Source organism: Prosopis cineraria, unplaced genomic scaffold, assembly GCF_029017545.1.
Source record: "Prosopis cineraria cultivar Desert tree isolate PC_DT_omini unplaced genomic scaffold, ASM2901754v1 PC9, whole genome shotgun sequence".
Classification (NCBI taxonomy): domain Eukaryota; kingdom Viridiplantae; phylum Streptophyta; class Magnoliopsida; order Fabales; family Fabaceae; genus Prosopis; species Prosopis cineraria.
The window spans coordinates 20570762-20597912 of record NW_026555340.1 but is presented as its reverse complement, the minus strand read 5'-3'; the positions used below and the strand labels follow the sequence as shown (position 1 = coordinate 20597912).

The following is a 27151-nucleotide window of genomic DNA, read 5'->3' as shown; positions in this document are numbered from 1 at the left end:
TTGAATCTTTTATTATATTTCTTTTGCCTTTTTTAATAACTTTTGAAGTCATTTTTATCATTTTATGATCAATTAATATTTAAAGTGAATTTTTATTAATAATAAGAGTTAGATTGTACTTTTTTTAAAAGGTGAAGAAATAATTTATATGATAAAGGAGTTTAAGGCCTATGATCTTATTAAATCTAAAGTCTAGAGGTAATATGCTTACTTAAACTGTGAATTTCATAAAAAAATGTTTTTATTTTTCTATTTTTACATAATACCATGTTTTAAGTTTTAAAAAAATGTAATTTCTTACCAACAAAATGCTAAATTATTAAAGTCAACAAGTTAACACGGTAAATTATATATCCTTCGTAAAATATTAAAACTGACAAAATAATAATCAAAGTCCCCTACATCACCTTATTTTGTAAAAAAGCCACGGATTGGTCATGAGAAGGATGAGATATGTTGGCAAAAAAAAAAAAACATTGTATATAATATAAAAAATTTTCATTTATCTATTTAGAAGTTCAACAAGTCAGTTCTAATACTATTTTTTATTATATCTTTATATTTAATTCTTTAATTGGATATATTCTCAAAAAAAATATTGACTATAAATAAAATAAATTTTAAATTATAATTTTATAACTTATCAAATATATATGAATCTTAGTTAAATCAATCAATCATGAGTAGACTAAAAAATATTTGCACTTATACTTGTCAAGATTTTTCTAAAAAAAATTCCAATTCTAAATAATATTATACACTTGTAGAGGGTTATAAAGTGAAGTTATGGTTTAATTTTTAGATTTTCTGAGTTTTTTAAAAGTTTTTTAACTTTTTTAATATTAGATTCATACGCTATCTCATTTTCAAAAAATCGTTTTGGTTTCTGGCTTAATTTTGAGTTTTGTCTTAATAACGATTTAATTGCAATCCAACGGCTTAGATATAAAAATAATTTTTTAATCCAAACTGAACTGTTGGTTAGTGAGTCTGAATAGTTAAAATAATTTGATTATTTTAATACCTGGTTATGGTTAAGAGCAGTTTGCATTTGCTCTCAAATTCTTAATGAAATTGGACTTCACCATCATCAAAGTACACCGCTTATGCCACGCCAAATACATAAAGCCATATTGAAAAATTAAACAATAATTAACATATTAATTATATTTTTTATCTGTGCAAAAATCTTAAATAAAATTTAAAAAAAATGGATAAAATAGACTACGTTTGAATAACGATTTTGATGTTCTAAACTTCGATTTCATTAACTTTTCTTCTCATACATAATGGTTTTATTTTTTAAATTAAAAAAATTAATCATTTAATCTTTATAGTTTTAATCCAGTTATAACTTAGTCCTTACATTTTGACTAATTATAATCAATTTTAAGATTTTGATTTGATTATAAGTCAATCCCTGAACTTTACCTCTTGCAATTTAGTTCTTAAAATTTTAACTTATTAAATATTTGTCCCTATATTTTAAAATAAAATTACAAAGGTTAAAAATATTTTAAAATTTTAAAATTTATAATATTTATAAAAATAAAAAAGGTTTATTAATTTAATATATTAGTAATAAATTTTAAAATATTTTTATTTTTAAAATATATGAATTAATATTTAAGAGGTTAAATCTTTAAAGACTAAATTATAAGAAGTAAAGTTTATGACTGATTTCCAATCGAATCAAAACTTTAAAGATTGAGTTACAATGAGTTAAAATTTAAAAACTGAATTAAAATTAAAAAAATTAAATAATTAATTTTTTTAAAATTTTACACTTTAAAATAATATATATTTAGAAAATAGAAAAAAAGTTTTTCCTTTTGACAAAACAAAAAAAATCAAGAAGAAGCAGAAGAAGAAGAAGAAGAAGAATAGAAGGCAAGAATAACTTCGAGGAAAAAATCTAGCTAATTTAATAATTTCAGAAAATCTGTCCGAAAAGGAAGGGCATAGCGGAGAATGAAAGAAACAACCACAAATATAAATCACCATTCTTTCTTCTGACAATCCTTCGTCGTCTTTCTCCATTCTTCCTTGCTCACTGTAATCTTGTTCTTGTTCTTGCTCCTGTGTTTCTTCCCATCAACGATCCGCAAAAATGCTCGCAGTTTTCGACAAATCGGTGGCCAAAGGCCCCGATGCTCTCACCAGTCCTGAATCCGGCTCCGTTTCTTCCCTGAAAGATGGCTTCCTCGCAAAGCACTTCGCCTCCGTACACTCCACTCCCGTCTCCGTCAATCTTGGCTCCGCCGGTCTCATGGTATATTCTATGGACAAACAGAACCCTCTCCTCCCAAGGTGAACTCTCCATTTCTCGATTCATCGCATTTAACTTCAATTGCAGAAAAAATAGAAATGATTAGCTTGCCACTCAGTTTTTATAGTTTTTATATTTTTATTTATTATTGTTAATTCACTTTTTGCTGGATCTGTGTGTGTTTGTTTTTCTTCTAAGAGATTTTTGTAGATGAGATTGAGATTAGAACTTATGGTAAAAGCCAAGTACTTTTTTTCTTCCGGCTCGTTCACGGTTTTTTTGTTTCTGGACGATCGAATCGCATGTTTTGGACTCTTGTGATGGGATAAACATAGTATGTCGGTTTTTGGTTGCTCCTTTTGTCTTAAGTTTGAGCAATGGTGCATCTAGTTTCCATGGATTAATTTATATTCAGATACGTTTATCTGATGTGCATGTTTGGGTAAGGCATGTGTGATGTATTCCTGTTTCCTAACCTTTGCATCTCCTTATAGTAGTTGTTTCTCGGTCGATGACGTTATAATAATTTTTTCTCGTTGGTGTATATATATTTTGATAATCACTCGTTGTATTTTTTTCTCCTGTGAATATAGTATATGTTCTAATTTTTTGGCAATCACTTGTTATTGTAATTTTTTAAATCTCTTTTTATATTTTGGGCTATCAGTCTGAAATTGCTAGAATTAACACTCTCCAATTCTCAATTCTGTGATGCTTTTTGTGCCCTACTTTGCTTTCTTTCGTAAATTATTGGCACTTTTATTGTCTTTTCTGTTATTGGTTCCTTTTCTGGTTTGAGCTCCTTGTCGGTTCTGGAATTATCTGTCTCTTTTGATGCCCTTGACAGTCTGAAACTAGTAGAATTAAACTGCTTTGCTTTCGTAAATTCTTGTTTCTTTTTATTGTTTTTTCCGTTATTGGTTCCCTTTCTGGTTTGAGCTCCTTGTTGCCTCTGGAATGATCTGTCTTTTTTGACGGCCTTATTGTATTTTCCCAGCTATCCAAATATAATTTTCCTTTGTCAGTATATTAGTTGTGTGCTTATCCAGATATCCCACGATAGTATTGTAGTGGCATGTGTGCTTACTGGACCCTTTTCATTTTCTTGTTCTATTTGGCTTTTTGCCAGTGTCATTGTTTTTTCTTGTTATTGTTAGTTAGCAAGGTTTTGGATTGAAGACGTTTTCAATCACATTCATTAAGATAAATATGGGCACTTGTATATCTGCGTGAAGTCATGCATGATTAGTCTATCTTTATCCTCTTTATAGTTACACCTGACATTGCTTTCCTTAATCTATGTGGGCTAAATTTCCTTTATAAAATGCCCTCATCCTGTCAGATATTATGACAAAGTGATTATTTATCAGATATATATATATATAAGGAGGGAGGGAGATTATATTGTTAGGTGCTGCTTCCTTGAACATATTTGGTATATAATTCTTCCTTCATCTTGGCAGATTATTTGTTGTTGTGGATGACATCTTCTGCATATTTCAAGGCCACATTGGGAATGTTGCTAATCTCAAGCAGCAATATGGGTTGAACAAAACAGCAAATGAGGCAATCATTGTCATAGAGGCTTACCGTACTTTAAGAGATCGTGGTCCTTACCCCATTGATCAGGTTGTGAGAGATTTCCAAGGGAAATTTGCATTTATTCTGTATGACAGTAGTTCTAAAGCTGCATTTTTGGCTGTGGTGGGTAACCATTTCTTTCCTACCTCTATCCTTTCATGTATTTCCATTACTTTCCTCACAGGACTCTGTCTCAAGGCCGTGACTTTCTTGTATATTCAGAATGTTCAGACCTGAAAGCCTTGGAAGAGTGAAGTTATATTTCGATTACCTTGTCATCTGACCTGGCATGCATAAATTGGTCCTTTGCAGGATATTGATGGGAGTGTTCCCATCTTCTGGGGAACTGATGCTGATGGAAATCTTGTTCTTTCAGATGAAAAGGAGACTGTAATTAAGGGCTGTGGGAAATCTTTTGCCCCATTCCCTAAAGGTAATGCCAAGCTTGAATGTGATAGGATAATTGATCCTCTAAATCTTGTGTGGTTGGAAGATTTCCTGTGGATTTTCATTTGTATAAATTCACATGGCTGCTAATATGTGGGTATAATACGCAGAAATAAATGAAACTGAGTTAGAGTGATGTTAGGGATGACAAATTCATCAACTTAGGAACATTGGACTGATAGAAATTGATATGAATGACATTATTCGTGTCAGGATGTTCAGCATATCATACAACAACAACAACAACAAGCCTTTATCCCACTAGGTGGGGTCGGCTACATGGATGTTCAGCATATCATATCGAGTATATTTTTTCATTGCATCCTTTTCATGTATTCTTATCAAGTTTCCATGAGGTTTTTACAGATTGTCACTTTCATTGTTTCTTCCATATCATTCATATGCTTTCACTCATTTGATTCACATGTGTCTGGTGCAACAAACTAACACCTGTATTTTTACTCTTCTAGGATGCTTCTTCACATCATCTGGAGGTTTGAGGAGTTTTGAGCATCCACTTAACGAGTTGAGGCCCGTACCAAGGGTTGACAGCTCCGGTGAAGTATGCGGTGCAACTTTCAATGTCGATCCTGATGCCAAAAAGGAAAGTCCCAGCATGCCAAGAGTTGGGAGTGCTGCTAACTGGTCTAACTATTGATGATGCAGACCTGTTGTATCTGCACTAATTACCCACTTAAATTTCATAATCTGTTTCCATCATGAGAACTAGTGAGGCCTTAGTGAGTGCTAAGCTTTGTGACATTCATTTTATTTTCATGAAGCTTCACAGGGTGCTTAAGCTGTTGTTTTCTTATGCTAGACACTGAGTACGGTGAAGTTGATGGTTTCTGGGCACACGAAGCATGTAATATCAATAATATGGCCTTGAATACCCCTTTTTTTTTCCTGTATGTTAAGTAATATTCTGCCTCTGTATGGTTCATCTACTTTGGCTATAGTTTTATCTCTGCCCAGCTTATGATGTGTTAAGTATAATGTCAAACTGTGGCTCTTTAAAAGTCCAATGACGCCGAGAATCATCAAGGAATGCTAAAATTACAATATTTTAATTTTTAGCTGCTTGAAAAAGAAATATGCACCAAATCAGTCTGGCTTCTTCCGAGTAATGGATTTGTTTGCATGAGAGAGAGATAGAAAGAGGAAAGGAATATGAGTATTTTGCCCAGAGTGGATAAAGCCAAGAATTAGAGTCTATATCTTAATATGCATATATCTGTGTCGGTTTCTTTAATGATAAAGCACTCGTCTTTCCCCCTTCCCCCCTGAAGAAATTGCTTTAAGAAAATTATTTGAGTTATACTACAAATCCACTAGTAAGTTGTAATATTGCAGTTCATACAAATCCAGTTCACGCAAATTATACAAACCATGGTTTGCCATGTGAATTATAATAGTTTTATTTTTGTGAAAATATTTCTTTTAGAAAATTAATTTTATTTTGTAAATTAAATTTACTAAATGAAAACTAAATCTTTGTATGGGTTTTAATGAGATTAATTACTAATCATGAAAATAAAGATTTTATGAGTAGGCGGATTATTGTTAAAATGTGCTTATATTTTGGATGGGAAGGAGTAAAACTTTTGATCTTAATTTTTTTTGAAATTTAATTTTTATTAAACGAGTCATGAAAGTTCCATAACCATGCAAAATCACGGTCTTGGATTATAAATCTTGGAGTTAAATTGTGAAGGATAAGCCATCTTGCTCATAACCCGCCACGTGCTTTCCAAACTTGGATTAATTATTCATGGATATAAAATTCCTGGGCTTGATTTTGAAGGATCAAATCTATAACTGAATTTAATTTAAAAGATCAAATGTTTCATTTTCAGAGAGAGAGAGAGAGAGAGAGAGAGATATATATATATATATATATATATGAAACATTTGGACCATTAATCTTAAAATTGGACTTGGTTGGTTTAAATCCCTGCTTTCAGCAGCACTTTTGTGCTAAAGATCGAGGTCCGCCATAGCAACTATGTGATGATCATAGATATAAACTCAACGTTCTAGCAAATGACTAACAGATGTTAGATCTAATAAAAGGAGTCATTTATTCATAACATTGTGAATCAAGATTAATTCTCCAATAGAAGAATACCTGCAAGAAATTAAAAAAAAAAAAGATTTGGGTTGGGCTTAATTGTTAACACCTATTATTAAACATTTTCTTTCACATTTATATTGAAACAAATCTCTTTTACCTTACATAGTAAAGAATCGAACCCTAACCTCTACTTATATTTCATCTCACTTTTAGTCTTATTAACCCTAAGGGCCTAAGCTATTAAGTTCAGTTTTTCATTTTTAATCTCTTTTTTTAAGTCTAACTCTCATTCGAAGGGCTCAAAGCCAAGCTTGTAAGCCCTGTTTTAAAAAAATTAAAATAAAATTAAGTACTATAAATTAATTAAAATATTATAAAATTAAAAAAATTAAAATTCTTATAATTTTTTAAAAATTAAACAACATACATTTAGAAGTCTAGTAATAAAATTAAATCTTGGTTAAAAAATAGTTCATTTTTTTAAATACACAAATATAATAAATATAGAAAAATAAAAAATATCAAAAATTTTATACTATACATTGATATTTATTAAATTATATAAATTAATTTTAGAATAAATTAAAATTAATAATAATATAATGTGTGTAGGATCAGGGTTTCAAGTGAGTAGGTCCTTGGCTTCAAATGTGTGTTTCACCAAAGAAAAATAATAATAATAATAATAATAATAATAATAATAATATAATAGGGCTTGAAGGGCCATCCAAGTCATTTTTTACAGGGTTTATTAGAGCCATGCCTTCAAACCTGATTATTTTAAAAAATTATTTTAAAAATTCTTATTTAAACAGAGCCTCCTCGACCTTTATTTTCAACTCTAGTCATAGATAGCTTCATGGATGAATAAAAAGGGAGAATATCACCAAGTGGTATGGTATAAATGATAACGATCTAAGCCCTTTAAGTGTTATTATGAGGTTCGATTCATAAAGGTGTATATGGAAAAACATTGCTTAAGAAATGACAATATTTTAAATAATGCTTAAATTACTTGAAGGGTTATTCTCATCAACTCATGATTGTCGGCTATAGGGATACCTTAGGTAACAAAAGAAGAAGAAGAAGAATATCAATAAATGACCTTGCAAGAAATTCAATTTCTTAAAAAGATTTCTAACAAGTAAAGTTATTGTTTTAATAAATATTTGATCCATCAAATGTCCTTGTCGAATATTAAATTTTTGTAGGGGTGCTTCAATGATATTATCCCAATTAAAAAAAATTGCACAATCATCTTTTGCTTGTACAATAATTTAGGATCATCTTAACAAATGAACTGAACATAGCTCACTCCTCAATTGTTGAATTTGATTTGAGAGTAACTGAAAATAAAATTATGAGATTAATTACTAATTACTAGCACAAAAGTTGAATCACCCTCTGTATTAAAAAAGAAAAGTTTAAATTATCCTAATGTCCCCTGGCATCAAGCTTCGGATATTAGATTTCAATGACACTGAAATTTTTTACGTATGGAACGTCATAATCAATTTAGACAAATGAGCCATATGATTGCTAATCATGGAAGAAATTTTTCCAACAAGCACTCCTTTTAAGCATTATTAGTGACAACTTTAATCCAATTGATTGGTTCAAGTTTATTATAGTTTGGTTGGATAATTTTCTTATTTGTGCAGTCTATTTATTTAACTTTATTTTACTTCATACACAAATGGTTTATCCAATGATAATTACAAGAATTTGAATTTTATGGATATAAAAAATTTACATTGATAATGCATGTATATGATATGATATCATCAGAATCTAAATGAATGTATAAGAAAGAGATTGGTTCAGGCTTCACTAATCTTTTTTCTCACAAGCACTAAGAAATAATATCTAGAAAGTTTTTTCTTAAAAAATAGGCTAAAATATATACAATCATTTTGAATTTTAAGATATTTGTATATAACTCCCATCACCTTTAAATATTTAAAATTAATTTTATCTTCCAATGCGTCCTATCATTAATTAGCTCTATTATGTTATTAATAGAGTTCGTCATGTAAGATTAATGAAATACACATGACACATCACAAGGTAAAAATGTTTTTATTAATTTTTTAATACAATTTGAGGAGGAACAAAATTATACCCTTAACTTTTAACACATATGATTATGCTTTCAATTTTTTTTTAGTGGAGCAACATTTTTCTAATTATTCATGGTTAATTCATTTTAAGAGAAAACTATAATTTTATTATTTTTATAAATTAAAACAATATTTTATATTAAAAAATGAAAATAAAAATATTTAAAAACTGTTATTGATAAAAATTATATAAATAAAAATTTATCATTTAATACAAGAAAACGATGCACCATTGATAACAAAAAAAACATGGATAAAACTAATGAAAAAATAAATATATTAAAAAATAACATAATTTTTATACATTTATTATTTGAGAAACAACATAACATAGTAATTAACTATAGAGAGCATTGAAAAATAAAATTAAAGATTAGAAGGTTAATTTTAAATATTTAAAAATGAATGGTTCATGTATAACTGTTTTAAAATTTAGGAAGTTTTATACATTTTAATCTAAAAAATATACTAATCTTTTTAACATTTAAACTCTACTAAAGTATGTTAAAAAACATTGAAAAAATGAAAAAAGACACTGCAAATCTTACATTTTAGCTTGATTAGCTTAGTAATTCAAACAACATATTGTCACAATTTACAAATAATAAAGTATCAATATGCCCCAAAAAAAGTTCCCATTGAACTATCCAACCAAAAAATTATTGAAATCTTTTCAACCGTTTGTCATACTATACAACACTCAACTTATTCTCTGATTTCATGATAATTAATTACAAAGAACCATGCTAGGAGAATCCAATCACACCATAATTTACTTGGTTGCAAAAACACTCTTTATAATTTATTAAACACGATTATATTTCATAAATCTTATCATTTGATTCAATTCACATTGATATGTTTTATTCATATATTAATATATTCAAAGAGAAAATGTAAAATAAGATATCAGTGTACAATAAGAATGAGAATGAAGTTTCAAAAAAGGAAATTATAGACAATTAGGTCTTAGATAAAAAATTTTAAAAAATAAGTTACAAATATCAATTCAAACATTACAAATTTAAAAATTTAAATTATAAGTAAGGTATTTTAAATATAACTCTTAGTTTATAATTAAGATTTCTGTATATAACTATTTAAATCAATATTTATAACTTATTTTTAATATTAATTTATCAAAAATCTAATTGTTATTAATTTTTTTTATTTTAAAATATTATTGTCATTCTCCCTTATTTATGAGATCCATATTTTATTATTATACTCATTAATTTTTTTCTTTTTTTATTTCTCTGCAAATGTAAATCATCTTAATTTAATTTTGTAAACGTGTACAATAAAAACTCAATTTTTCTTTGAGATGATTGTTTGATTAGATTAAATTCAAGTATTATTAGATCTAATTGAGGATAAATTTTTTAAAATACTTTTTATATTAGCATAAACTCAAATTTAAAATAAAAATGATAATAAAATCTTTTTGAATTGTATAACTAATAATTTGATACCCCAAAATGCTATAATATCAATGAAGTTTCTAGTGACTTTTCTGACATTAAATAATTAATATAAACGGCTAAATTACCTTTAGTTCAAATATCAATTGTTATTCACAAATTTTTTTTCAAAAGTCACAACTTTTTTTTTGAAATTACAAAAATTCAACAGCAATTCATAAGTTTACATTTAAATGTTAATATATTTTTTAAATGTTACAAATATCAATTTCTATTTATAAATTTTATTTTAAAATTTATAACTTTTCTTCTTAAAATCGAAAGAATATAACAATAATTTGCAAGTTCATATTTAAAATCTTAAATTAAGGGTAATTTAGTTATTTATATTAATTTCTTAATGACAAAAATTTGTAGAGACTTCACAGAAATTATAACATTTTAAAGGATCAAAATATCATTTGTATAATTTTAAAAATATTATTGTCATTTTTTCAATTTCAAGCCTCGTGTATAAATGACCGCAACTATTTCACGCGTTCACGCTTCAACAAAGACATGAAAAATACATTGAAGCATATCAAACATACTCGTTAGTTGCCTAACATGCTTGTCTCCTATTATTAAACATCATATGTATATGTGTTAATTTGTCATGCTTTGCCGGCCGACCTTTTTTGTGTGTGTGGGTACTTTTTCCTCTTAATTCTGAAGCAAATTAATTATCCAAAAAAACTGCTTGTTTGTTTGTTTTTTATTAAGGCAAAGCATGGTGCCCACTTGTGACTTTGCCCAAGTTGTTTGAAATTCTAACATTCTCTACTTCAAATTATAAACCCATATTTTATTGAAAAATTATAATGTTTCATGAAATGATTTGAATGAAATTTTCAAGTTTGATAAGATATGTGAATGCAATGAACATAACATGGGCACATTAACCCCTTATTATTATTTTTTTAAGAAAAAATTAATCTTTTAGTTCTTCAACTTTTAACTCGCTTGTAATTCAGCCCTCAACTATGACTCACTGTGACTCAGTCTTTCAACTATAACTCGCTGTAACTTAATCCCTCAACTTTTGATTTACTTATAACTCGGTCCTTATTTTTTATTTTTTTAAAAAAATTCTTATCAAATAAAAGGGATGAAAAAATGCTTATATATTATTTTAAAATACCCTCCTTTTATTCATTGATGTGAGATATAAGCTAACATGAAAAAAAATTAACAAAAGTTAAGGGACTAATTTGTAAGTGATTCAAATGTTGAAGGACTGAGTCATAGGTGAGTTATAGTTGAGGGACTGAGTCACAGCGAGTTATAATTGAAGAATTGAGTTACAAGTGATTTAGTGTGTGTTTGGATTAAAAATTTTCAATTGAAGTTAGGATTCAACTGAGATTAGCAAACTAATGTTAGAAAAAATATCTATGACTTTAATGTGATTTTTATTTAGATACTTTTTTTTAAAAGTCAGTTTGATAAATTAAAATTTATTTGGATGATTTAATTCAAAAGTTAGTTTAAAAGTAAAATGATAAAAAAGGACATAAATTTTATTTTATATTTTTGTGATTAATTTAGTTTTTTAAAATGTATTAAACTTGTGATTAACCAACATTCTGTTTTAAAAAATAAACCTTTAAATTATAATTTTATTTTAAAAAAATAGAGTTAAGAAATCTAAATAAATTAATATATATTAAATAGGTTAATTAATTAGCGTATGTTTGGATAGTAGAGAAACACGCGTTTTCAGTCTAGAATTGATTTTTTGAACAAAATCACCCAAACAGCACAAAATGTAGAAATCGATTAAAAAGACAAAACGCGCGTTTTTCATAATCTCCTCTCACCAGCTTCCGCCAAAAGTTTGTCAAAAATGTTGGGGAAAATTACAAAGAAAGGCCCCAAAAAAAATTACAAAGAAAGCACATAATTTAATAAAAATAAAATTAATTCTCTTCTTTTTCCTTTTTTTTCTTAATAAAATTTAAACTTTGTATATTTAAAAAATTAATATTTGATATTTAAAAATTAAATTATATAGTAATTTATATAGTTAAAAATTAATTCTGATTAAATTATCCAAACATCTTCAATTCTGTTAAAATCAATTTTAGAAAAACAGTATCCAAACAGATTACGTTATAATATAATCAATTATGATTAAAATCTATCATTTAATCAATTATTTTCATAATCTATATACCCAACTGAAATTTAAACGGACCCTTAGAAATTCTTCTCCAACTTCTCTCCTGCTTTTTGTCAGTAAAACACAAGAAAAAGCTCTCCCTCTCATGCTGAACACTGATACAGAAATAAATAAAAATAAAAAATTTAAATGGATTAAATGCTTTTAATACTTAACGCTAACGCAAAAGCTATGAAAATGAGCTTTGAGAAAAAAGCTCATTTAGACTCTAATTTCAGTTGAAATTTTTTCTCAATCCAAACATGATTTTTATTTTGCAATGAGTTTTTAATATTTTCAACAGAGATTTGAGTCTTTCCAACTTTAGTTTGAAGCTAATCCAAACATAACCTTAAAAGTTAGAAGATTAAAAGATTAATTTTTTTAATCAAAACATCTTATATTTAAACTCATATTAGACTTTTGCTAATACAAGTTGAGATAAGTCAAGCTCTAAATTAGAGTACATTTTTAGAGATTTTTTTTATATCTACCCGAATTTAAAATGGAATCATAATGTCCCTTTCTATTATAGTCTTCTTGTGGTCATTTGTTTGTTTTCATGCCTCACATAAAAAGTGATATGCAGTATCGATTTGATTTTTTTTATTTCCCATGATTTAACTAATTTTAAATTTTAAATTTTGGAATACCAATCAATCTTATAAAAAAACTAAAAAAATACTAGTACAATATATGGAGTGTTATTCTTATAATTATAGACAAACAATATTGCATTCGTGTCAGCCTCTTATTTTACATTTTGGGAAAATCATGAATAAGGATGTCCAAAAAGTACAAATAACCATTCAAGACTACAAAATTATAAAATTAAATCTTAGGACTACAGTTCTTTTCGATAATTAACCATTCAAGAGTTTATTGTACTATTATCCTTCATGTATTACAAAACGAAGCAATATGACCTTTTCATTAAATATCTCTTAATTTAACTATTATTAACCCAAAAAAATTACGTATAATAATCTAAAAAATTACAGAAAAGGGTCTTATAAGATAATTAATTATGATTAACTATATTAAATTATAAATAAATTTCAATAGATTAATATTAATTCTTGCCTATATAAAAGATTAAAAATATAATTTTAACCAAGATTTTGACCAAAATTAGTATCAATTTTCTTATAAATTCCTCTTCTATAATTTTCTAGGTTCTTCTTTATAATTTTTTGGATTAACTAATAGTCAACTTAATGGATATTTAATAAAGAAACGATATTGTTATGTTTTTTAACACGTGAAAGGCATATTGCACCGCCCTTGGCTTTAGTGGATCTGAAAAAAAATTCAAGAGTAAATTAACAATTTAACCCATAATTATATAATAAGTGATAAAAATTTTATTATACTAAAATATGCATATAGTTATCAGGAAAAATATTACCATTATGTGTATTCCTTCCATCTCAATTCATAATATACTTTCAGATAAAATCACACACACTAATAAAGCTCATTAAATATATTTTGTATATTATTTTTTTAAGTTAAAAATATATTTTTTTTTCAAAAATACTTTTTGTTTAATACTCTATGGGTATTAAAGAAAGATAATATAATAATAAGAGTAATATTCAAAAAATATTATTAATAAAATTTTATTTTTTATCAAAATATTTTATGTTGATATGTTAAATATCCTTTGAAAATGTTTTATAAGTTGACATGGAGGTAGTATTATGTAATTAACATCTAACTAAGGCAATATAATGCTGAACTAACTAATCGGACATCCCTGATGTTTTTTTAAGCTGACCCGCTTATTAAATCTCCCAGCCGCAGCCTCTGTTGACCTTTGACCACCGTGGGTGAGTAAAAATAGGAAAAATAATTTGAGTGTAACAAATTAATAACAATTGCTTTTGTGAAAAAAAGAAAAATTCTGATTAATAAGTCATAATATTGATTGAGACAATAGAAAACATAAATTTCAGTCACAGCCGGAGTGTTTTATTTAAAGCTTAAATATTTTATTTATAATTTTTTAATTTTGTAGTATTTGTAATTTATTTTTAAAAAATTATTGAAAATCTAATAATCATTAATTCACTTACTTGTACTAATTTAACTGTCACTTTTAACTACTTCATAAATAATAAAAATTAATTAAAACTGGGTAGTATCATTAAAATGGTAAAATATGTCTCTATTTTTCACCATAACTCCTAATTAAAACAATATATTTTAATTATCTTTAACTCTTTTTTTTAATATAATCTCTTTTACAATGCAATGAACGAGTAGCTTGCATACAAGACTGCGGCATAAGTGAAGTGAGGCCATTATCGTCTTTTCATTTATCGCCTTTCGTTAGCACCAAAAACACGGCGCGCTGGTTCGATGCAGAATATAAATATTCAAATCGCTGCAATTGCAGCGTCTGGATTCTAGGGTTTCTCTGCCTACAATAGCAGAGCAAACCTACCATAATTATTCCTCATTTTTCGTCATAAATTTCCTTTTTTCTCCGTTCTTTCAAATTTTCTCACTTCCCGAAGTTCTTCTGTCCTTCATACCTGATTTTTGCCTCTCATGTGAAACTTATCAATTTCCATATCCTTTTCGTCGACTTCAATTTCTGCTAGCTACACATGAAGCTTCTTAAGTCTGAGGAAACCGCCTCTGAGGCTTGCGACTTTCCGGAGGAAACCCAAGAAGACAAACCCTCGGGTTCTTCTGTGGTTGAAGGCAATGACCGTGGTCTTGATAATGGTGATGCGGTTCTCGATGTCTTTGGGAAAACCGTGGAGTTCCCGGTATTAGAGAACGCTGAAGACTCTGTGGAGGGCTTGTATTTTTATAAGAATGTTTACAATTTGATCCCCAAGTCTCTGGGAGGTCTTGCTCGGTTGAAGACATTGAAGTTCTTTGGGAATGAGATCAATTTGTTTGCGCCGGAGTTCGGAAACTTGACGGGCTTGGAGTGCTTGCAGATGAAGATATCTTCGCCTGGGATTGGTGGGTTGCCATTGCAAAAGTTGAAGGGTTTGAAGGAGCTAGAGTTGTCCAAAGTGCCTCCGCGGCCTTCTGCGTTCCCTATATTGACTGAGGTTGCCGGTCTTGATTCCTTGACCAAGCTATCCATTTGCCACTTTTCTATAAGGTTGGTAATTCAATTGAGCTATTTGTTCAATGGTAATTTGATAGGTAAGAATAATTTGGAATGATAGAAAACTGAGAGAGAGAGGAAATCGATGAGAGAAGAACAGGAAGGTAGAGAGAGCGGAGAAGAAAGAGAGATTAAAGAGGAGAAGTTGAGAGAGATTGAGAAGTAGCGGTGTCACTGAATAATACGTCCTCTTTCATAAAAACATCAAAATACAATTATCAGCCTATATATAGACGTCCCTTCTCAACGCTCTTCCCAACGGCTATATTAACTAACTAACTAAATAACTAACCAATTATATCCTAGTTACAATTTTATAACAACTCCCCCCCTCAAAGAGATCCTTGCCCTCAAGGATCAGTAATAACAAATTGAGGAAATTGCTGCTGAAACTGATGCAAAGCTGTCCAGCATGCTTCTTCCTCTGGTAATTGCTTCCACTTGACCAAAATTTCAGTAATTATCCTCCTCTTTTTCCGGCCAACTCTTTTCTGCAAAATGCATTGGGGTTCTAAAACAGGAGGTATTTCAAGCCAGTCAAGAGATGGATGCCTCTGCTTGACTTGAAGATCAGGACATAGCTTCAATAGGGATACATGAAAGGTTGCATGTATTCTAGAATCAGGTGGTAGTTCTAACTTGGACGCCACTGCTCCAACTCTTTGAATCACTTTGTAAGGACCAAAATATCGAGGAGCCAATTTTTGGTTACTCCTAGAAACTGCAGAAAGTTGTCTATAGGGTCGTAACTTTAAGAAAACCCATTGTCCCACTGCAAATTCCCGATCAGATCTGTGTGAATCTGCCCTTTGCTTCATCATAGATGATGTTTGAGAACAGCTATCATCTCTTCTCTTGCTGTGAATGACCTATCCACAGCATCTAGCACACTATTATGAGGTAAATAAGGAGAATGGAGAGGAGGTTTCTGACCGTATAGAAGTTCATAGGGAGTAGCCTTAGTTGCTGTGTGAAAAGTGGTATTATACCACCACTCTACATGAGACAACCACTTACTCCACTGCTTGGGCTGTTCCCAACACATACATCGAAGGTAGGTTCCCAAAGAACAATTAAGCACTTCGGACTGACCATCCGTTTGAGGGTGATAAGCAGTGGAAAGAAGTTGCTTTACCCCCAAAACCTACAAAAACTCTTTCCAAAAGCCACTAACAAATAAAGGGTCATAATCACTAATAATTTCAGATGGTGCTCCATGTAATTTGTAAACCTGATCCATAAAAATTTGAGCTAAAATAGAAGCTGAAAAGGGATGAGTGAGTGGTAAAAAGTGTGCATGCTTACTCATATGGTCAATTACTACCCAAATAGTGTCCTTTCCCAAGGGTTTAGGGAGTCCTTCAATAAAATCTATAGTGTTACTCTCCCATACCTTAACCTTGCTAGGAATAGGCAAAGGCTGTAATAGTCTAGGGGCAGCAAAATTTTTCATGACAGTAGAAGCACAAATTTTTTCTTCTGTGCTTAGCTTCTTTGTCCACAGAAAGAATTTTAGGAACATTATCGACCAATTTTTGAGTAATTGGGACACTTTTCTTAAGTAAAGAGGGTGTCTTTCCTTTAGTATGGGATCCACTGCCCTTATAGGGAGCCCATGTGTTTGACTGGAAGGGTTGTGTGGCTGGTGCTGAGGGTTGGGTGGCCAAAACTGAGGGGGCCACGTATCTAAAGTTGGGAAACGGGTAGACCTGGCTTATATGGGCTCGGCCCTGATGGGCCTAAGCCCGAAAGCCCAGTTATCCCAATTTCACCCAAAAGTTGAGGCCCGACCCTTATTCAAAGGGCTTAGGGTTGAGCCCATAAACCCGTTTACGGAAAAAAATAAAATAAAATTTAACATTTTAATTTACTTAGAGTATTCTAAAATTCAAAATACATCAAACCAAAGTCTCACATAATTTAAAAAATAAACTCAAGATTTAGAAGTCCAAATAAGATAAAGACAAAAGTCATCATCAATGCTAATCAAGATCTCCCTCAGCATCATCCACAAATAAAATGTTATTTCCAACTCTGTTATAGGTCTGAGAGTGAGAGAGTGAAAGACTGAGTACGAGTGTGCTGCGTAGGGTTTCTTTGGAGGTTGAAAGTCCAACCTCAATTCGGCCACTCTCCAAAGTCCAACATAGAAGGAAAAAAAAAGTTAAACGGGTTTGACGGGCCGCCCGGGCCCGAGCCCCTTTTTTTAGGGCTTAAAAGGGCCAGGCTTTGAAGCTCGGTTATCTTAAAAAACATCAAATTTTCAAGCTCAAGCCCTTATTAAAATGGGCTTAAATGGGCGGCCCACTAGGCTCGGCCCTTATTTCCAACTCTACACGTATCCTCCCCCTTTATTCTGGCTTTTCTTCTTGGTCTGTCTTTGAAATATGATTTCTTGCATTCTCGCAAGCTTCTGAGCCTCTCTCAGGGTCCGAGGTTTGAAGAGGCGGACTGGACCTTCATATTCCTCTCGAAGACCCAAGAGATACATGTCCACCAAATACTCTTCTGGCAGTTGCAGCTTACATGCGATCATATCAAACTCATCATAATACTCGGCTAGAACTCCTCGTTGCTTCAGACGAGCTAAATCGCTCATCGGGGTCTCATGAATAGGTCTGAAACGATCTTTCACTTCTTCTATATTCTTCCCAGGTCAGCCAAACTCCTTCCCATGATTTCTCATAAGCTTGATGCCATTGGAAGGCTCTTGGGTCAAGATGCATGCTCGCTATCTTGATCTTGGTTTCTTCTGGCGTCTCATCAAGCTTGAAATTTCGCTCGCATTTCATAATCCAGCCTAGAACGTCTTCCTGAGTAAACTTTGGGAATTCCATCTTCGTGAACTGAGTGGGCCTTCTATATTCTCTTCGTTCATACCCATCTTTGTGTCTATGGTCCTCATGCTTGTGATGACGTTCAGCAATATGTTCGTTTTGGTGGTGGCCTTCTCTTTTAGCCTCTCGGTCCCTTACCAAGGACTGAAGTTGTTGGGAAAGCCCATCAACCAATTCTATCAAAGCATCAATCTTTCCATTGTTTTCTTTGATCTTGACCATGAAATCTTCCATTTCTTGTCGGCTTTGTTGGTTTCTGCTGCGCGTCTTGACTGTGAACTGTGATTGGAGATATAGAAAGGGAGCCAAGGAGCATCTGCTCTGATACCATTGATAGATAAGAATAATTTGGAATGATAGAAAATTGAGAGAGAGCAGAAATTGATGAGAGAAGAACAGGAAGGTAGAGAGAGCAGAGAAGAAAAAAAGATTAAAGGGGAGAAGTTGAGAGAGATTGAGAAGTAGCGGTGTCACTGAATAATACGTCTTCTTTCATAAAAACATCAAAATACAATTATCAGCCTATGTATAGATGTCCCTTTCCAACGCTCTTCCCAACGACTATATTAACTAACTAACTAATCAATTATATCCTAATTTCAATTTTATAACATAATTTTTGCTTTCGTTGGCAGCTAATGTATGTGCGGAATGCTTGAGTTGGATTGCCAACTTTCCCTGTTTCAAGTTTAAACAGTGCCTATTGGGTTCAATTAAAATCGGAACCTTCCACATTATAATCATCTCTCCTTCGTCTAGCCAATTCTTTTCCCCTCCCAAAGTAATTGCACTAGATTAGCGAGTATTCACATGGTGGAGAATATTGAAAGCAACTATGCTGATAGTTTGATTGCATTTGTGGTGACATGGTTATAATTTATTATTTATCTAGTTTGATGCATATTTACTTTCTTTTGGGACTAAATACTTGATCATGCCATCATAGTGCGATCAATTAGTTTCAATTATTTATTTGATGTATATCAACAGTTCAAGCTTTGCTTTTTGAGACTTCAGGCCTAGAATGAATAAGTCATGACTCAATCTCTGAGCATTTCCAATTATAAATCGAATTCAGATATACGCATCGATCTTGGTGATTGATATATTTGTTAACTTGTCTTGATTATTGAAGAATACGGTAACTTATGTTGATAAAATAAACTTGTCATATCTGGTTGGTTTCTTACCAACACTGATTTGGTGGTTTTCCCCCTTTTCTCTGGGCGTGTTTAGATGAAGTTTTGATTTTCAAGCTACAACTCTTGATTATTATGTGAAAAATTTGCTGCCTTATGATTTCAAATGGTCCACTGTTTGGAATATTTTTTGAATTTTGCTTATAATTAAGGAACCAGAGGAGTTGAGGAAGAATGAAAACGGCTTTTTATTATGATATCAATTTGGCACACCATTAAGAGGTTAACTTTGAAAAGCACTTGTGTGAATGCATTGTTTGTACATGAGCAGTTTTCACGTTGTCAACTTTTAAAAGTGGCAGGACGTGATATGGATGGTAAATTGGACTCCATACTCTGCCAGGAATATTGAATGTTTCTAGATACAGTAAAATCCCTATATCCCGTCATAGGTTTAATTTGACACTTGATTGCAGTTCTGTTTTAGACGTTTAATTTATTAGCTGATAGTATCATTAACAGCATCCTTAATTTATTTCACAAGCCTCATGATTTATCATTTTACTACTCATTTGGTGTTTAGTTGGATCATTAGCATTTTCAGTGCACTGTCTATTTCTCAGTGTTTTTAGTTCTAATTCATTTTGCTTTCTGTTTTGCCGTAGATACCTTCCTCCTGAAATTGGCCTCTTAAAGAAACTGGAGTATCTTGATCTTTCATTCAATAAGATGAAGACATTGCCCTCTGAAATCAGTTATTTGAATGGCTTGATATCTTTGAAAGTTTCCAATAATAAGTTGGTGGAACTACCATCAACTATGGCCTCTCTGTCAGGGCTTGAGAACTTGGACCTGTCAAATAATAGGTTGACTTCATTGGGGCCTCTTGAGCTAGGGTCTATGCATAAACTTCAGAATTTAAATCTTCAGGTACCTAAGTATGATCTTTTTGGATCACAGTGCTTTGTCTGCTAGATATTGAGATTTTTTCCTCATACATGTTGTCCTGTGCTTTTCTTTTCTTTCTTTCTTTTTTGCACCTGACTTTTCTTGGTCATTTTATGTTCTGAATATATCTTATGATCTTTTTAAGATATTGCTTAATATGTTTGTAACTTGTGTATTTTAACTACATCTTATAACGCAAGTTATATATTTTTATTCAAATCATTGTGTTGAATGAAATGTTGCGTTTTTTAATTTGTTTTTATTGGTTAGTTTAGCTATGCGTGTGCTAGTGTATGATATGCTCTGTTTTTCTTTCCCAAGTATTTGGTTTAAAATTGTTTAACATGGTGGCATCTGACAGTGTTGGACATGGGGGGACCCCAGAATGAAGGTGCCTTTGTGCATCCAAGGTATTAATTTTGTAGCTATTAGTAGAACTTGCCTATGAAGCAAAACATGATGACTTGGGGCCTTTATGCACATGCATGTGCACACACATAACCATCTATACTTCTGTTTTGTATGTTTGTAATTGTATAATTTAAAAATTTGGCATTGTGTTAGTGGGGTCTTTTCATGTTCTTCTTGGTCATATGAATTTAACACCTTTGATTTTTTATTGTTAAGTTCAATAAGCTGCGCAACATGCTTCAGATACCTTCATGGATTTGCTGTAATATGGAAGGAAATGACAAAGGTGAAAGCAGTGATGATTTTAGCAGTTCTTCTGTAGAAATGGATGTCAATGAAACTAGTTCACTAGAGAATGATGGACTACTTTCACATGGTGAGGCTTTTAGATTAACCTTTGGTTTTGGAATCACCTTTTTCTTCTGGGCAGTCTTCCCTTTTTCATCATTTCAGTTCATATATGTGGAGCAAAAGTTACACATGTTATTTCTTTTTGCAGCACCTCGTAATAGCTCATCAAGCCTATTAACCAGCTCTTCATCCAGCAGTAGATGTTTTGCAACCCATAAATCAGGTAAAAGGTGGAAGCGGCAGCGCTACTTACAGCAGAAAGCCCGACAGGAATGCTTAAACAATAGCAGGAAGTGGAAAGGTTTAAATAAATCACAGCCGATCGAGATGTCTGGAATTTGTGAATCAGAAAACAAAGGCAGTCTTGCTCTTGAAAACTGCAGAGAAGCTCCACCAGACAGTGCGGGTCTGGATGATGAAGCTAAAAGGATGGTCTCAGAGGAAACTGGGAATGAAAATGTAATTGATGTTAACAATAACGAAGTGGGTATTGAGAAGCAGTTTTCTAAGGATTGCTGTTCTAGTAAAAGTGAAGATGAAAAAGATGCGTCCCTTTGCCCCTTGGAGAATGGACCTAGTGGGCAGGACAATGTATCAAGTTCAGAATCTTTGAAGCATATTTCTAAATCAAAGAGACATTCAGAAAGAGATCTTGATAATCCTAAACCATGCAAGTCTAGAAAACCAATTGGTGATAGCTCATCTTTGTCTTACAAGTATAGTAGATTATCATTTTGTGGCACTGAAGACCATATGCCAGATGGCTTTTATGATGCTGGACGTGATCAACCTTTTATGTCCCTTGAGAGTTATGAGCAAAATCATTGTCTTGCCTCTCGTGAAGTCATCTTGTTGGACAGGTTTGTTATATATTTTTTTTACTATTTATTAGTAAACGAACTAGAAGTTACTCCTTGCAAATGCATGTGAATTTTTATTTTATGTACATTTTTAAGAAAAAATAATCATTACATGTACAATAATATTACCGTAATTATTGATTCTATTATATATGTACATTACACAAAATTTGAATGGAGATGGTAAAATTTAGATGAAAGATGAAAATATTGTAGAGGAAAAAATGCATGGAGCTCAGCAGTAAAACTACAGTATTCATGTATTTTTATCTATTATAGTAGATTGGTCATAGTTATAATTAGTACTACTATTACATGAAGTCTGTACTATCTACTTTGACATGGCCGTTCAAAACATTTTCGTGGGTGCAGAGTGTTATGATAATTATGTTGGCTTTTTCACAATGTTTGTTTGTTCTCTATCAGAGAAAAAGATGAAGAACTGGATGCCATCACACTCTCTGCTCAGTCATTGGTGTTTCATTTGAAGCAGTTAAATGATGTTGCCAAACATGGGAACAAAGCTGCTCTTGACAGCTTTCAGGTTGCTTCATTTCTTGCACTCTTTGTATCAGATCATTTTGGGGGCAATGATAGAGGTGCTATTGTTGAAAGGACACGAAAATCAGTTTCTGGTTCAAACTATCACAAGCCTTTTGTCTGTACATGCTCAACTGGAAGCAGCAGTGATGTTAGTGCTTCTTCTAAACTAGTTGTAAACAGTGCAGAAGACATTACTCTTACTAATATCTGTGAAAAATCTCTCGAGTCCATAAAAAGAAGACGAAGTTCTATCATAGTTCCCATTGGATCTGTGCAGTTTGGCGTGTGTAGACATAGAGCTCTGCTTTTGAAGGTAATCATTGTTGCTTAATTCATATTACTATACTGCATGTACTTTTGTTTGCTGTAATTACTAGTGTGCACCTATGATGACCTAATACAATTTCTGTTAGTGCAGTATTTATGTGATCGCATGGAACCTCCCATACCTTGTGAGCTTGTTAGGGGTTTCTTGGATTTTTCACCACATGCCTGGAACACCATTGTGGTTAATAGAGGTGATACCCAGGTTAGAATGTTAGTTGATGCATGCCGGCCACATGACATAAGAGAAGAGGAAGACCCTGAGTTCTTTTGCAGGTCTGTACTTTTTACCTTGACTAGCATTTCTTTATCTTGTAAAATGTGATTTTGTTTTTGTTGAGAATCAAGATAAACCATATATAGGTGAATATTAGGGCTTGTTTGAAACTATTTTTGCTTTATTGTTCTGAGAACTAGTATTTTGTATAACATATTTTGAGAAAAAAATAATAAAAACAGATGTTGTTCGCATTCTCTCTTGTTTTTCAGAATAATAATATCAAAACACTTAAAAGATGTTTTTTTTTCTTCCTTCAAAATATTTTTTTGAAAACAAATTACCAAATAGATTTTTTTGTTTTTGTTTTTGTTTTGGAGAACAAAAAATTGTTCTCAGAATAGGTTGTTAAAGAAGCCCTTAGTCATTCTTAGTTGCTTGCTAAAGCATAGCTTTTGGCATTCTCTTATTTTTGTATGAGTTCCTATAGCATGCAAAACATGTTGCTTGGTGTTTGAAATTGTTTATAATCAGTGGTGATGGAGTGAGTCAAATTTTCTTTTTCTATTCTCAAGTAGTCCTTAATTTCTTTGTAGAAGCAAACTCTGAACAGTTTCATTTAAACTTTTATAGGCCAATGTGAAGTGTGCACGGTTGCCTGAAATTGTGCATAAGCAACTTTTAGTGCTTTAAATATTGCATATACCTATGCCCTAGCTTGATATGGTTCTTAATGGTGTTAGGCGTATCTCTCTCACTGTAATAAAATCGTGGTTTTCAAAAATCTAATTCCTACCTAAAAGTGGCTGAGGGGCTCCCAAATCATATCATGTTGAAATAAAAGTTTCTACCTTATAATCTTATATACCAAAGAAAAACTGATAATTGAAAAAAAGTTTCTAACTATCATCAAGATCACTGTAGACTCAAAAAAATCTAATGAATACATTAATACTTGATAATTAATTAATAAATCATTGGTGTAATTAAAAATCATAGCCATGACGTTAATTTTTCATGTGCTCATACGCGGATGCAAATTGAGAGGTTATATGGTTAAAGAAAATGGAAAACATGAGCAAACTATTGAAGTGATTGTCTTTGCTTCTATAGTCTATGGGTTCCTTTCAGTCTTGCCAGGTTGTCTCATATGGATGAAATTTGGACTTCGGATCTTATGATCTAACAGTAAGTCCAATAGCATGCTAGTGCTCATAGACATAGATCAGTTTGCCCCTGTGAAATGTAGAATGTTATGGTTCCTTAATTGAGACTGACAATTTGGTAATTTCTTTAATTTTTAGATTGAACTGTGTGAAGAATAATTGTATTATCATACAAATAAAGCATATAATTTACGGTTTCACGCAAGCATAAAAAATATTGTGGCTCTATATTATCAGATAGGCATGCTACTTTGAGTTCCTGAATGAATGTCACTGTGCTGTACAAGCGTTGCTTGGAAGTGTGTTGAATTCTAGGATTGGTGAAATTTATATTGATTTTTTGGAATCTGATGACTTGTTTTTTTATTTCAGGTATATACCTCTTAGTCGAACCAAAGTTCCTATTTCACCTGATGGAACTCCTGGTCCTGGTTGTTCATTTCCATCTCTCTCTACATGTGATGAATTTGAGAAGGCTTCTTCAAGTACCTTAGTTCGGTGTAAATTTGGTTCAATTGAGGCTGCAGCAAAGGTGGGTACCTAAAGTCTTGTTGGGACTTTAGCTTGTTCTGTTCGTATGGAACTCTAATTATTGGCGTGTAATATGTCTTAATATGAATTTATTGCATAATGTTAATGGGTGATTTGGATTGCAGTAGATGGGAAGAGGTGGTGCTTTCTTATCTGGTTGTTCTGATTATTTCTTTATAATATATCTATAATGCATATTATCTGTGATGTTGTGATGTTTCAGGTGCGTACTTTGGAAGTGAAGGAGAGTTCGCCAGACAAAGTAAAAAACTTTGAATATAATTGTTTGGGAGAAGTGAGAATCCTAGGTGCTCTGAAACACCCCTGTATAGTTGAAATGTATGGACACCAAATATCTTACAAGTGGACTCTTTCGGAGGATGGTAAACCTGAGCATTGCTTATTAAGGTCTGCAATTTTTATGGAGTACATAGAAGGGGGCTCTTTAAGAGTAAGCTAGCTTATATTCCTTTGTTATTGTTGGCAATTTTTTTAAAAAATGTTTGTGATTTGTCCCTTCCTATTCCATCAGACCTATCTTGACAAGTTATCAAAAGCTGGAGAAAAGCATGTTCCAGTGGAGTTGGCTTTTTATATTGCCAAAGATGTTGCGTGTGCATTGTCAGAGCTGCACTCGAAACACATAATTCATCGTGACATAAAAAGTGAGAACATTCTGATTGCTTTGGAAAGAAAGAAAGATGATGGCACCCCTACTGTGAAGCTTTGTGATTTTGATAGTGCGGTGCCACTTAGATCACCTTTGCATAGCTGCTGTATTGCTCATGTGGGAACACCTCCTCCTTATGTATGCACTGGAACACCACGATGGATGGCTCCAGAGGTTATGCGAACTATGTATAAAGAAAATACTTATGGACTGGTAAGATTCTTTTCTTGATTATCTAAACTCTTGAGCTTATTATTGATCCATTTATTTGGTTAATGTCATTCTAGGTTTACACTTTGCATTTGTTAAATATAAGCAATTTAAATGTGCAACTCTCTAGGGACGAATTTTACATTGAGAAGAATATCTAGCTTGTTCACTATTCGTTCCTTCCTTCCTTGTCTATTTCTTTGTTGTATTCCTAGCTAGTTTCAAATGTGAGTGCATATATTGTTTGTGAACATTGAATTCATAATTTCATTTACAAGTGATAATAGTTTGTTTGCTTTGTACTTTGATGTTTATTATAATCAACATAATTTTCATATTGAAAATGATTCAATCTACTTTATGTCCATGTTAAAATTGCTTTTTGACCAGATATATTATGTATTGGTTGTAATGCTTGTAACAGGAAGCTGATATCTGGTCATTTGGATGCTTGCTTCTGGAACTTCTCACGCTTCGTATTCCATATTCTGGGCTACCTGATTTACAATTCCATGACATTTTACAGGTTTGCTCACCCCTTTCATTCTCAGAAAAGCAGACAATAACATATGGTAGTTGAAATATTCTATCTTGAATGACTAAATTTTTCTCCTATGATCTTTTCAGATGGGTAAACCACCACAGTTAACTGAAGAACTGGAGGCCCTGTGTTCGCTAAACGAACCCACAATGATTCAATCCAGTGATGAGCCGGAAAAATCAGATACTGAAGTAGACACGATGAAATTCCTTGTTGATTTGTTTCGTAAGTGTGTGGAAGAAAATCCAGCCAAACGGCCTACAGCAAAAGAAATCTATGAAATGCTTCTTGAACAAACAGGCCGTCTAAAAGTTGAAGATGTTAGGAAGAGTTAGGTTGTCACTTGTTAGTTTGGTTGACCCCCTCTCCTTCTGGCAGAAGATCACAGTCCCTTAGTGTTGTATCATTGGAACAAAGAATCTCCAATTTTTTCAAGAATAATTTTCTCCCTATAGTGTCTGCAGTGAATAATAATATCATTATGTACAATTCCATTCCAGGATGTTAGATTCAGGTGGCTCTTTTCAATCTGATTGAGATCTGTAAAATTTTGTAGCTAGGTCTCTTTTCAGGCTGCCAATGGTGAGAAGTTAATGTAGGGTATACTTACGCTGTCTCTGGATCTGATTAATTTGTTCAAAGCCTTCCTGATTCTGGTAGGCTTGCCTTGAAATTTGCCTACAAAATTCTGTTTCTGGTTTTTCTCGGTTTCTAAGATGGAGCTTGCCGTAGTACTAGTAATCCCTCGATGATCATACATACAAACCATGTTATATTATCCATGATCTAATTTCATATTTTGTTGTGGACCTTTTCTTTTATCTTGGATTTTATCTTTTATTTTTGCAAAAAAAGAAAGAAAGAAAGAAAGAAAACTTGACGTCTTCTGTTCTTTAGCCTTGAGGGTTTTCTTCCCTTATGGTATGAAATAAAAGCACGTTTGTGGCTGTTAATTGTTTATTTTGTAGGATTTTATGTCCTTGCTTAGTTAATGTTAATGTCCGACCACAACAGAGGTTTTTGAAATGGATGATTAAAAATCTCTTCTTGAAAATGGCCTAATTATCTTTTCCTCTGTATTGTGTGCAAGGATGTTGAATATTTTTGGAACAAATGGTAAAAAATTGTTGCTTCCAACAAAATCCACCAATTATGAAC

The 27151-nt window shown here is 31.7% G+C and overlaps 2 protein-coding genes across 3 annotated transcripts; both read left to right on the top strand.

Moving 5' to 3' along the window:
* Positions 1 to 1987: 1987 nt before the first annotated feature.
* Positions 1988 to 5189, top strand: LOC129319818 (stem-specific protein TSJT1-like). Its single transcript, XM_054964897.1, has 4 exons — positions 1988 to 2310; positions 3733 to 3973; positions 4163 to 4283; positions 4768 to 5189. The coding sequence occupies exons 1-4, from the start codon at positions 2111 to 2113 to the stop codon at positions 4953 to 4955; spliced, it is 750 nt and encodes a 249-aa protein (XP_054820872.1). The 5' UTR covers positions 1988 to 2110; the 3' UTR covers positions 4956 to 5189.
* Positions 5190 to 14498: 9309 nt separating this feature from the next.
* On the top strand, positions 14499 to 26695 carry LOC129320211 (uncharacterized). 2 transcript variants are annotated; one of them, XM_054965509.1, is made up of 11 exons: positions 14499 to 15239; positions 19887 to 20151; positions 20824 to 20956; positions 21080 to 21791; positions 22218 to 22647; positions 22753 to 22934; positions 24414 to 24573; positions 24796 to 25023; positions 25105 to 25455; positions 25877 to 25978; positions 26080 to 26695. In XM_054965509.1, the coding sequence occupies exons 1-11, from the start codon at positions 14728 to 14730 to the stop codon at positions 26326 to 26328; spliced, it is 3324 nt and encodes a 1107-aa protein (XP_054821484.1). In that variant the 5' UTR covers positions 14499 to 14727; the 3' UTR covers positions 26329 to 26695. The 2 variants fall into 2 exon arrangements, with proteins under 2 accessions (XP_054821484.1, XP_054821483.1); XM_054965508.1 differs by having other exon boundaries at positions 20797 to 20956.
* The last annotated feature ends 456 nt before the right edge of the window (positions 26696 to 27151 follow it).

Coding starts and splice junctions, on each gene's coding strand:
- LOC129320211 (XM_054965508.1), top strand. CDS start 14,728: ATGAAGCTTCTTAAGTCTGAGGAAACCGCCTCTGAGGCTTGCGACTTT. Junction 20,957..21,079: donor TGATGGACTACTTTCACATG/GTGAGGCTTTTA, acceptor TTCTTTTTGCAG/CACCTCGTAATAGCTCATCA. Junction 25,979..26,079: donor AATTCCATGACATTTTACAG/GTTTGCTCACCC, acceptor TGATCTTTTCAG/ATGGGTAAACCACCACAGTT.
- LOC129319818 (XM_054964897.1), top strand. CDS start 2,111: ATGCTCGCAGTTTTCGACAAATCGGTGGCCAAAGGCCCCGATGCTCTC. Junction 3,974..4,162: donor AAGCTGCATTTTTGGCTGTG/GTGGGTAACCAT, acceptor GGTCCTTTGCAG/GATATTGATGGGAGTGTTCC. Junction 4,284..4,767: donor TTTTGCCCCATTCCCTAAAG/GTAATGCCAAGC, acceptor TTACTCTTCTAG/GATGCTTCTTCACATCATCT.